At 55.3% G+C, this 11,512-nt stretch overlaps 1 protein-coding gene across 1 annotated transcript; it reads right to left on the bottom strand.

The window, feature by feature from the left end:
• Positions 1–8,948: 8,948 nt before the first annotated feature.
• Positions 8,949–10,885, bottom strand: LOC136549758 (transcription factor WRKY19-like). The gene is made up of 3 exons (XM_066541161.1): positions 10,339–10,885; positions 10,093–10,233; positions 8,949–9,732 (listed from the first exon to the last, which is right to left on the bottom strand). The coding sequence occupies exons 1-3, from the start codon at positions 10,617–10,619 to the stop codon at positions 9,141–9,143; spliced, it is 1,014 nt and encodes a 337-aa protein (XP_066397258.1). The 5' UTR covers positions 10,620–10,885; the 3' UTR covers positions 8,949–9,140.
• Positions 10,886–11,512: the final 627 nt, after the last annotated feature.

The following is an 11,512-nucleotide window of genomic DNA, read 5'->3' as shown; positions in this document are numbered from 1 at the left end:
GCCTCAAAAACAAGGTGAAGCAGGATGAAGACATCGGCGATGGCGCCTCCAACTGTCCTAGCAAGAAGAAGAATAGGCAGCAAGTGCAAGGACTCGCTCATGGCCACCGCTGATCGCAAAGGGGGTCAGAAGCCCACCGAGGATACCCCGATCCACTTCGAGAAGATGTTAGAAGGGCCATGCCCAAACCATTCTTTCCCCATCGAGCACCTATACAAGGATTGTGACCTCTTGAAGCGGTTCTTGTCTGGAGGCTCCAACAAGGGAGAGCATCGGAAGAAACCTAGCTAGATGAAGTGTGCAACATCACCCTCCTCTACTTAGCCAAGTACCAGTAAGCGTTACGCCAGTACCAGAGCCGTCTAGTGTGGGGTCAGGACCTTCAACGTCAGGGACCTGGTGGTCCGCTTTGTCCAGAGCAACAAGAAATGCAACAAGCACTCTCTGCCGTGGGAGGGACCAAACGTCATCACAGAGGTGCTCAACCAGGGCACCTACAAGCTCAAGACCATCGACGACAGGAGTTTTCATCATTGCCTAGAATATCGAGCAGCTACGTCGCTTTTACCCTTAATAAACACACACTTCCTCTTTTCAGTTTTGCTATCTAACTCCCCAACCTTTAGTGACACCCGACCCTAGCAACGGCGGAGGCTCAGGCCTCACTCGGGGGCTAATAAGAGTGTACCTATCTGGTAGACATTCTCTATGCCCGACCCTCTCTCTTGTTAAGGCCTAGAAGCGAGGTTTGTGGAAACGAATGCTGAGTAAAACTAGTCGGACTGCAAGAGACCTATGCCTCGGCGGCGGCGACGCCTTTGCTCACCAGCATGATCAGAGTTTCTTTCCACACCTCGGGCTTTTTTGGCCTTCATCACGAGAAGTGTCGGTGCACATCTTAGAGTTTATCCACCTGGCCTACTTTCTCTGTGCCCGACCCCCTATCACGATAAGGCCTAGGAGCTAGGGTTGCAGAAACAAGCTCTGAGTATAACTGGTCAGACTGCGAGAGACCTACACCTCGGTGGCTACAACGCCTTAGCTCACCAGCATGATCAGAATTTGCTCACCGACCCCCCCGAGCTTTACGACCTTAATGACGGAAAAGGTTAGAATGCACTAACCTTTTTTTATACAAAAGGGGAGAAGGGCTAAAAAGCTGTTTGGCTATAACGAAATTTAAGAGCTTGTCTATTTATTACAAGTTCACCGCTTGGCTTATCGACCTAACTAAATTCTTGCGTGGGATGTTCTCATCCTCTGTCTCCATAGGTAAGACCTGTCCTAGCAGGGCAATACAAGTGACCGGATGGCTTAGCCGCTGCTGAGGGATGGGTAGGGAGCAGCAGGATGCCCCACGCGGGTTATGCCAACCCCGTTACGAATGACGGACTCGGATTTCGCTCGAAGATATTCGGTAAGAGCTCCCTGAAACCTGTCACTCATGCCATCGAGGTAAGTCCTATGATAGCAGGGCCACCCAAGTTGATCGACCAATTCGGGCCACTACCGAGAGATGGGTCACCCTTACTTTACGCGTATTAATTTCTCTATCAAGCCCCCAACCCCAGCAACGGCAAGGGGTCAGGTGTCGCTAGGGGGCTAGCAAGAGTGTCTATTCAGTAGACATTCTCGATGCCCGACCCCTTTCTCATGCTTGAACCTAGAGGCAAGGTGTGTAGAAACAAACTCTGAGTAAAACTAGTTGGACCGCTAGAAACCTACGCCCTAGCGACTATGACATTTTTGCTCACCAATGTGATTAGAGTTTTTATCCCTGCACCCCGAGCTTTAGCCTCCTCCTTCTCGGGAATGATTCAGAGGGACCCACCGATGGAATATCCATCAAGGAGAGGCCGGTAGGTCACCTTGGTCGGTTGAATGGCTCAGGCCACTGCTGAGAGACGGGTACGGAGAAGTGGGATGCCCCATACAGGTTACGTTGACTCTGTCACGAACATTGGACCCGGACCCCACACGGACATATCCGGTAAGAGCTCCCCGAACCCATCACTCGAGCCATCGAGGTAACTTTACCGACCCCCACTTTTCTTTTCCATTGCATGATCATTCATTCATCCATTCTCATGTGTGCATTCACTCATTCTTTCATCCATTCATCCATACATTCATCCCATACATACAAGCATTGCATATGCAATTGCTGCATCACAACGCTTCGTATTGCGTCACGAAGCGATAGTCGTCTCATTCGATATGAGCGGCGATCGACCGAGGTTCAAAGGCTGGCCCACGAAGGGCTCGAGGCTGCCTCACATCAAACTAACCTAGGGGAGAAAAACATAGATGAGCCCCAGCGGCCTTGCCTGACCTCGCTTAGAAGTGGACTGGGACATCTAGACCTTTCTTGTTCGATCCTAATCTTGAGCCAAGCCCACAGAATCTCCATCGAGGAGAGGCCAGCGGGCCACCTGAGTCGCTCTCCGGAGTGACACGGGCATCTGTCGGGAGGCGGGTTAATGAGCAATGGAATGACACATGAGGGCTATGTTCGACCCCATCAGTGGATGATGGACCTAGATTCCACTCGAACATGCCTGTTAGCGAGCTCACCGAGCGTGACACTTGAGCCATCGAGGCAAGTGTCGTTAGCTCAGCCCCTCCAGTTGTGAAAACCTGAGCATGGGGTGACGCATGAAACATGATAGACCCCTATCAAGCCCCACGGGGCTCGGGGGCTCAAGCCGCCCGACCTGAACTTGGGAATCCCCATGACAGCGGTTTGAGGGCCAGCCCGTGAAGGGCCCGAGGACGCCTTGCGTCGAACAGAGCCAGGGGAGAAAACATAGACAAGCTTGCTCAGAAGTGGACAGGGTCATCTTGACCTTCTTGTTCGATCCTAAACCTCAAGCCGAGCCCATAGAATCTCCATCAAGGAGAGGTGAGCGGGCCCCCTGAGTCGATCTCCAGAGCGACATGGGCATCTACCAAGAGGCAAGTTAAGGACCAGTGAAATGCCACATGAGGGCTATGCCAACCCTGTCATGAATGACAGACCTGGATTCCACTCGAACATGCCCGATAGTAAGCTCACTGAGTGCGTCACTCGAGCCATCGAGGCAAGTGACATTAGCTCAACCCCTACGGTTGTGAAAACCATGGACAGGGTGATCATCACAAAGATGAGACGACCCATGATCAGACCCCTACACTCACAAGGAGACCAAACGCATGATCATAGAATGATGGCCCAGATCCAAGGGAGGGGGTACGCACGAAAACAAGAGACGCTTTCTCCTACTAGTTTCGCTATCCTCTCCTTGATCTTTAGCGACACCCGACCCCAGCAACGGCAAGGGGTCAGGTCTCACTAGGGGGCTAATAAGGGTATACATACACCCTTTCTAAAATAGTCATCACGACCAACACCCTTCCTCACTGTTAAACCTAGTAGCAAGGTTTGCGGAAACGAAACAACTGAGCAAGGCTGGTCGGACTGCGAGAAAGCTACACCCCATCGGTTATGGACCTCTTGCTTACCAGCATGATCAGAGTTTCCCTCCTACACCTCGAGCTATACGGTCTTAACAAACTAGAAGGGTCAGAATGCACCAAAATAAAAGAACAGACCTGGTCAAACGAAACAAAATGACAAGTTTGTTTAAGCGTTAGACAAACATCGGCACTTGTCCTCTGATTGCAAGAATGATCAACCTATTGAACTAACTAACCCCTCTAGGGGAGAAGTATGTTTTTGATCCTATCTACCAGGTCCTGCGAAAGGGGAGCCACCATCGCTTCCATCTCCTCTAGCTCGAGGACTTCATAGCCAGGCGCAAAGCTGTGGCTCATCGTCTCTAGGTCGATGCTGTCCCTATAATGAGAACGAGCAATCATGAATGATTGGTTGACCCTGGCGTGAAGCACATTCCTCTTGAGCTGGAGCACCTAGGCTATGATCTCAATAGCACGGGCCACCAACGAGCTGGTCCCCTCCGACCGCACCACCTCAAGGTCATCACAGACCACTCCGATGGTGGCGCTCAGGATACCGAGCTCGTCACTCTTTGCCTAAAGCTTCCTCCTCGTCTTAGCGAGGACCATGGCCAGCTGGCAGAGATGCTCTCAGCCTCCAGCTTCTGGTTCATCATGGTTCTGAGCTCGGTCTGGAGGGCGCCGACTTTTGTTGTGCGTCGTCGCGCTCTTAGTAGGCCTGGTCACGCTCTCAGAGGGCCTGGTCGCGCTCCTTGCGAGCCACGCCATGCTCCAAGTGGAGCCTCTTCATGGTTTGGAGCAGCTCATCCTGCTCCTTGCGCAACCGGGCGACCACCACGGCATCCAGAATCGCCCTCTTTTCTAGGACCTCGAGCTTCTCCTCGGCCCCCAGCTTCAGCTCACTTTCCTTCTCAAACTTGGCCAGAAGCTCAAGGATCTTGCTAGCGGGTCTCAGCGTCCTTCTAAAGTAGCTTGTCCTGCTCCTTCTTAACCTTGGTAGCCTCCTCGTTGTCCCTCCATGATCTCACCAACAGGGCCTCGAATGCCCTCTTGGCCTCGTCAGCATGTCGATGGGCATCGGCCACCCGCGACCGAAGACTGTCTGCCTCCTCAGGCAAGGGGAGTTAGCTTAGCCACCCTTTGCTAGGTGGCAACAAGCTGAGTGGTCACCTCCCAATGCAACCGTGCCTCCTCAACAAGGCGGTCCTAGGTTTCCTTCTTCTCACGAAGGAACCGAGATTTCCTCTGGCTGCGAGTGCTAAGGGACTAAAAGGAGATGATGGTCAGAATACAAAAAATATATAGAGAAAGAAAAGGGCGAGAAGCAGGGTCAAGCGAATTCCTGGTCGAAGGGAACGGCAACGTCGTGTAAGGCACCTCGGACATGGTCCAGGTCTTTGAGCACGGACACGATCCCCACGTCGAGGCTCTCCCTCTACATGCTCTTTGCGGCGTTGTCGAGAGTGAAGACGTCGACGTCGGATCCTCCAAACGCGGCCACCGAGGCAGGGGCTCACCCTGCAGTAGGTGAGTTGCTGCCCACCGACATCAGGGCCAGGGATGGCTCCCACCGCCCCGATCGCCGCCGACCCGCCTCGCTGTGATGTCCTCACTGGCACACTCCCTCTAGCGATGGAAGGGGTTAGCGGTATAGACGCTGACTCCTCTCCCAGCACCACGACCTCTGGTGCCCCTCGATCACGTCCCCCTCCATCTAGCCCAAGCCAGATGCTATCACTTGGGCCGCCAATGGGGCGGGTCGTGCCGGTTCCTTAGGCGCCGCCACGATGGCACTCGGCTATGACCCCCCTATCACAGCTGCCGCCACCTCCGCTTGCATTGACGGGTCCTGACCGGATGCATCATGCCAGCTACGGTCGGTGCCGCAAGCATGGGTTGTAGCCCCGTCCGCCCTATCATCGGCAACGGTATCGCCGCCATCGCTGGCTGTTCTACGACCTCCAAAGGCATCCCTTGAGACCCTATGTCCTCTCGTCCTGCCGAGGGCACGGGCGCCACCATGGGCGGCGCCTGACCAGCCGGACGTCGTAGTCACACTAGCATCGCTCTCGCCCAAAACAAGCATGACACCAGCCTGATGGCTGTCACCTCGCTTGAAGGGTGACGCTCTTCTTTGGCACTAGCGCCATAGGATTACGCTGCCTCTTGATGCTGCAAGAGACGAAAAGCATAAGTCACGATGAAATCTGATTAAAATAGGGAAAACAGAGCTGTTGACTCACCTCAGCACCGTCGGGTGGCAGATACCTTTGGGGGGCGAACCCCCTGACCTCTGCTCTGCCTCGTCAAGGCAATGCCGTTTCAAGCCCGCCCCCTACTCCTAGGCAGAAGGGCTCAAAATAGGGGTAGGCCCCGGTGATGCCTGACTCCTTTAGGCCGCTCTCCTTCAGGATGTGGATGGCAGCGATGTGGTCTCGGATCTTCTTCTTGTCCTTCTCCAGGAACACCCACTTCCTCCAGGATTCCGGGGCCTCTTCGATCAGGCGTCCGGTGAACTCTGGCAGAGGGGCGACGGCGGTGTTCTTGAGGTAGAAGCACTAGTGAGTGCCACCCCTTATTGGACGTCAAGAGCCTCATGGGGGGTACTCGTCAACCCGATTGTTCCAAAGCTGCATGCCGGTGCACCCCATCGACATATGCAGCCCTTGCCTACCGCTCTTCTCCCTCTTCTTCTATAGGGTGACAACAAAGAAGTACCTCCACAGGTCAAAGTGGGGGCTGATCCCTAGGAACCCCTCACATAGGGTGATGAACGCCGTCATGTGCTGGATCCCGTTGGGGTTGAGATGCTGTAGCTCGATCCTGTAATAGTGTAGCAGCCCTCAAAGAAATTTGTGGGTGGGGGTCGTGAACCCACGCTCATAGAAGTTAGTGAACGACACCACATAGCTGTCAGGCGGCGATGCTAGATCCTCCTCGTTGGGCAGCAGCCACTCCTCGACCGAGGTCCGCATGTAGAAAAGACCGCGATGGACGAGGCCTTCCATGCCCTGGAAGGTGATGTCAGAGCGGCACCATGGATCCATTAGAGGTGGGGGCGGACGGATGCGGGCTCGACAGTGATGGGGAGGCGGAGGCAGGAAAGCTAAACGATTGGTGGCGGCGGTCATGGCTGTGGAGGCAAAGATGCAAGGTATGGAACCCTAGGGGCAAACCCTTTGGTTTTATAGGGCAGCGGATGTGAGGAAACCAACCATCCGCCTAGGTCTTCGTGCCTTCCATGATCTACCACAATGTCCCGCCGTGGAACGTGCGCACGCAATCTCTATCTGTTCCCTCGGAAAACTCGCTGGACGTTTTGCCTCTCCGAACAGGCCATGACTCGTCGTCGGTAAAAGGAATACGGATCTAAAAGCGTCTCTATGGCCCGAGTGGGCCGAGGAGTCCGTAGGTCGGCACATCAACAGGTTTGACAACCGTTCTAGGCACCTCTAGAGTGAGATGTGGAAAGGGATGGGCCCGCTATTGGCCAGAACACAGGGTGTGCGAGCGCCGTGGGCATCTCGGCTCATGTTCGAGTCTCGTCCAGTTTTGATCCGTGTTTTTTCCTCGAAGAAAGGCGCATAGCCCTCGAGGACCAGTCGAACGGGGACCCGAGAACTATACGGATCGACCGCTAGGAATCCGGAGTCGATCACCACACTGACCCAAGCCGGATCCCCACGAATGGGATGCCTGGGACCCCACTCAGACTAGCCCATTAAACAGCTCACCGGATGCCATGATTCATCCTTAGAGGAAAATCTTGGCACGGCTCGGCCCCTCCATTTTTATTAGAAAAAACGCTTGAGGGAAGACAATTGCAAAGACGAACTAATCCTTGACTAGGCCCCTGCTACGGGAGGGGGCTCAAGGAAAGGGAATCACCGTCCCTAGGTCACACTATGGGCGACAAAAGAAGGCCAAGGACTTCAGAGTCCTCCCATTCGGAAAAGCCTCTGAAAGAGTATTCTACTCCTCCGTAGGCTCGGGGGCTACTGTCGAGGACCAATACTAGGGTACCCGAAGAGGAGATAATAACCATCAATAATTGATTCGTCCGAGCAGTCAAGAGCGCGACTACAGCTCCAACCGACCCCAGGGGCGCAAACTCTGCCTTGCCCGACCCCTAAGGGTTGGCCTGCCTCGCCGACCCTCGCCCGACACCGAGGCCGTGGGCTCTGCCTCGCCTGACCCCTGAGGGTTGGCTCTGCATCGCCTGACACCGAGGCTGTGGGCTCCACCTAGCCCGACCCCTAAGGGTTGGCTCCGCATCGCCAGACACCGAGGCCGCTGGGCTCTGTCTCGCCCGACCCCTGAGCGTTGGCTCTGCCTCGCCCGACACCGAGGCCATGGGCTCCGCCTCGCCCGACTCCTGAGGGTTGGCCCTGCCTCGCCCAACACCGAGGCGCAGGGGTCCGCCTCCTCCGACCCTGAGGGTGGACTTCGCCTCGCCCGACCTCTAGGTGCGGGCTCTGTCTCGCCTGACACCAAGGTCACTGGTTCCGCCTCGCTCGATCCTCTAAGGGCTGGCTCCGCCTCACCCCACCCTTGGCTTTGGGCTCTGCCTCACCTGAGCCTTGGGTTTGCACTCCGCCTGGCTCGGCCTCAGGGGAGGAACTCCACCTTGCCTGACCCCAAGGCCAGAGGCTCCGTCTCGCCCGACAGAGACCCTATACCGTCGCCAGCCACTCCAGGTCTAAGTGTATGGGTTTGGGTCAAAGTTTTGACGCCAGGGAAGAGACTGGCACGCCTCGATGTAGCCCGCGACCCATGATAGGCCATACCTGGGGGTTCACGTCAGGAACAGTGTTGGGCGTACCGGTGCTGTTCTACCTAACCCCCGTACGAATACTGACGGGCGCGTTAGTTCACCATGACGTCTGCTAGGACGGAGTGGAGCGCCACGACCGGCAGACGACGCCTGAACATGGCGCCAGTGACGGACAGGGCTGCGACGAGAAGCTGTCCCTGTTGACGTCTACAGGGTCGGCGGGGCCCGCATAGAAGAGAAGAAGGACCCGGCTATCTTGAAGGACTTCTTTCCTCTCGTTCTCTTCTCCTGCTCCACAGTAACCCATGCTTTCCCTTGGCCTATAAAAGGGAACGCAGGGCGTCCGACAAGGGATATCGGAACTCATCACAATACACCACAGGAGACTAGAATCGATCGGATCGAAACACATCACACTGATTCGGACTCGAACCCTGAACCGATTAGAACACAAAGCACACAGCCAGGAAGCGACCGAGCCCTCGGCACCCGTTTGCTCCTCTCACCAGAGACTTGAGACCTATCCCTCTCTTGACCGTTTGTAACCCCTACTACGAACTTTGAGTGCTAGTAACACGAACAGCAACAACGAACTAGACAGAGGGATATTCTGTCCGAACCAGTATAAACATCATGTCCTCTTAGCATACCATATGAGCCAGACGCGCAATATTAGAAATTTACTTGCCGGTGGCAACTCAAAACACCGAAAATCACCTTACTTGAGCCCTCAAAACCAAATTTGATTTTGAAGGGCTCCTGACGGGCACTGCAAGTAACCGAGAGACAACATGTGTTTATCCCTCCTGCCCCTGGACAAACGGCAGAGCAACTGAGGGGAGGGCCACATCGCACAGCTGCCAGCTGCCTCAGAATAAGCAAGATTCGACGCTCCCTCCTTGTACTCAGATCACGCGAAGAAGCTTGAGATGTCGATGTCGAGGTCGTCGAGAAACCCGTCGGGTCTGTCGAGCGCTGACATGACTTCCTCGAACCCGAACTGCACATCGTCGCCGCAGCTGCTGCTCCGGTACAAGGTGGCCTCGAAAGGCGGGAAAGAGACGACGCGGTTGGAGTCCGAGGTTGCCGGGGACACGCCCCAGTTGTCGGACGTCGACGGCGCGGAGAAGGGGCTGCGCTCCGGTACAAGGCACCCGCTCGCCGTCGCCGGCGTGGAGGAGAAGCAGAAGGGCGCGGGCGCGTCCCAGCCCTGCAGCAGCTTCTGTTCTGGCTCCACGGCCGGCCCCTCGGCCTTCACCGTCAGGCTGGAGCTCAGGCTCTGCAGGAGGCTGCTGGCGCCCGGGTTGGCGTTGTATTTATACTCCGGCGCCTGCGCGTCCGCGGCAGCCTGACCCGCCGCCGCAGACGCCCTCTGGCTCTGAACGCAGGTGTGGTCGCCGAGGTAGACAACATCAAAGAAGGTCGGGTCCTCGTCGGTGCGCTGCACTTGCTTCGTCGCCGCACATCCCTGGGAGTGCCGGTGCGTGCAGCGGTAGTAGCCCCTGGAAATTTTGCATTTTTGCTTGTGAGCTCCTGAATCTTTTTTTCTTTTGGGAAAACAAGAAGAAGAAAATGAGATTGTGCTTGTGCATCCAGAACAAGATTAACTAACATCACCAATCCGATTTGGAAATTGCACAAATAATGTGGAGGCCAAACACTTGCAAACAACGCAAACAAACAGAGGCAGCAACTTTTTCAGCAAGACAAGACATGCAGCCCCGCCATCCAAATTAAAGCAGATATAAGAAAGCACAAGGAAATGGTTTTCATTCCACTTGCGAAAAGAACACGTGCAGATGAGATTGGGCGGAAAAGAACAATCTTTTGATAGGCGGATGTGTCAAGTCAAGTGGGGCAACCTTGGGTGCTTGGCTCCAAGGATCTCCTTCTGGCCGTACTTCCTCCAGCTGTGGCCGTCGTCGGCCGGGTGGTCGCCGTCTCCTCCGGCCGTGCTCACCCTCACCTCATGATTCTTCTTCTTCTTCTTCGTCGTCGTCTTCCTGCAAGTTAATATAACATCAGTAGGGGGAAAAAACTCAGCAAACAGAGACCAATTAGGAGGGTTTATGTTTGTTTGTTAATCGGGAAGCTCCAACGATGGATACCTTTTCTTGGTGGCCATGACGAAGGGCGCGTCGGAGGCGTCGCTGAGCGGGCTGGCCGTCGCCGCCGACCGCTTCCGCGCGCCGTCGAGGGTGGAGGTGGTGATGAGCAGGCTGATGGAGCGCTCGGTGATGGAGGAGATCTGCGAGGCGAGTTGCTTGCAGAGGTCGGGCGAGGAGCCGCTGAGGTGCACCTCCAGCTGCGTCACCAACTCCTTGATGTGGCCCAGCTCCGTCACCACCAGCCCGCCGCTGCCTCCATTGCCGTCGACGACGCTGGCCATCGCTCGACCTCTTTTTGTCTGTTGCTGTCGCGCAGGCTAGAGCAGGTTCGGATGGCAGGGCCGCCGGGTGGTGATCGATATTTGGCGATGGCAATGGTGCTGCGAAACTGGAGGCACCCCAGGACTGTGTCGCTGCTGCTGCTGGGAGAAGAGAAGAGGCAAGTGCGGAGGTGGGTGGCTGGGTTGTGACTTGTGAGGGAGTGATGAGGCGAACGGCGCAGGGAGCTGCCCTCTTTATTTATAACGGCGACGACGACGAGTCGACGACGGAAAAAAAAACAAGGGGAGGGAAGCGTGTTTCGTCGAGGGGAGGGGAGGGGAGGGGAGGGGATGACTGTTGCAAGTGCAGTAGGATTGTTTGGGTTTTGGACTAGAGACTGCCAGGGCTATGATTGGCCATGTCGGATTCGGATCGGACCCCCCGTAACACGTCTTCATGCATGCATGCATGCTGCCGAGTGCCAAACGTCCAAGAAATAGAGGGGTCCCTACCCCTACCCCCTACCCTGCGCGATCGAGAAAGCATCGCCCTAATTGTCGGAGGCTTGGTTTTCGATCGAGAACCTCGTGATCAAGCAACGCTCATCAGTCATCACCACCCTAATTGTCGGATTTTTTTCCTTGGTGGTACAAGATGTTCGTTGAGGTGAACGTCACGATGGGAACCCCGAAGCTACGGCCAGCCCTATTAGATGCTAGCTTGTGCATCCCATCCCATATGGGACCAAAAGATGCTTTGTTGCTCTTTATTTTACGCACGGAGTGGCCACTGAGAGAGAGTTTGCTGAATCTAGCTAGTTAGGGATTTGAATACTGGACGAGGTCCTAGTAATTGTTTTTGCTAAGAGGAACATACTTTATGGAAAAAGTAGGAAGGACTCTTTTCCACTCTG

Source organism: Miscanthus floridulus, chromosome 4 (genome assembly GCF_019320115.1).
Source record: "Miscanthus floridulus cultivar M001 chromosome 4, ASM1932011v1, whole genome shotgun sequence".
Taxonomy (NCBI): domain Eukaryota; kingdom Viridiplantae; phylum Streptophyta; class Magnoliopsida; order Poales; family Poaceae; genus Miscanthus; species Miscanthus floridulus.
The sequence above is the reverse complement of the archived record's forward strand: the minus strand, read 5'-3'. Positions and strand labels throughout refer to the sequence as shown.

What these genes read in the sequence shown, in the direction of transcription:
- LOC136549758 (XM_066541161.1), bottom strand. Translation starts at nt 10,619, where the DNA reads ATGGCCAGCGTCGTCGACGGCAATGGAGGCAGCGGCGGGCTGGTGGTG. An exon ending in GTCATGGCCACCAAGAAAAG is followed by an intron (nt 10,234 to 10,338) that starts GTATCCATCGTT and finishes ATTAACTTGCAG; the next exon opens with GAAGACGACGACGAAGAAGA. An exon ending in CTTGGAGCCAAGCACCCAAG is followed by an intron (nt 9,733 to 10,092) that starts GTTGCCCCACTT and finishes CAAAATTTCCAG; the next exon opens with GGGCTACTACCGCTGCACGC.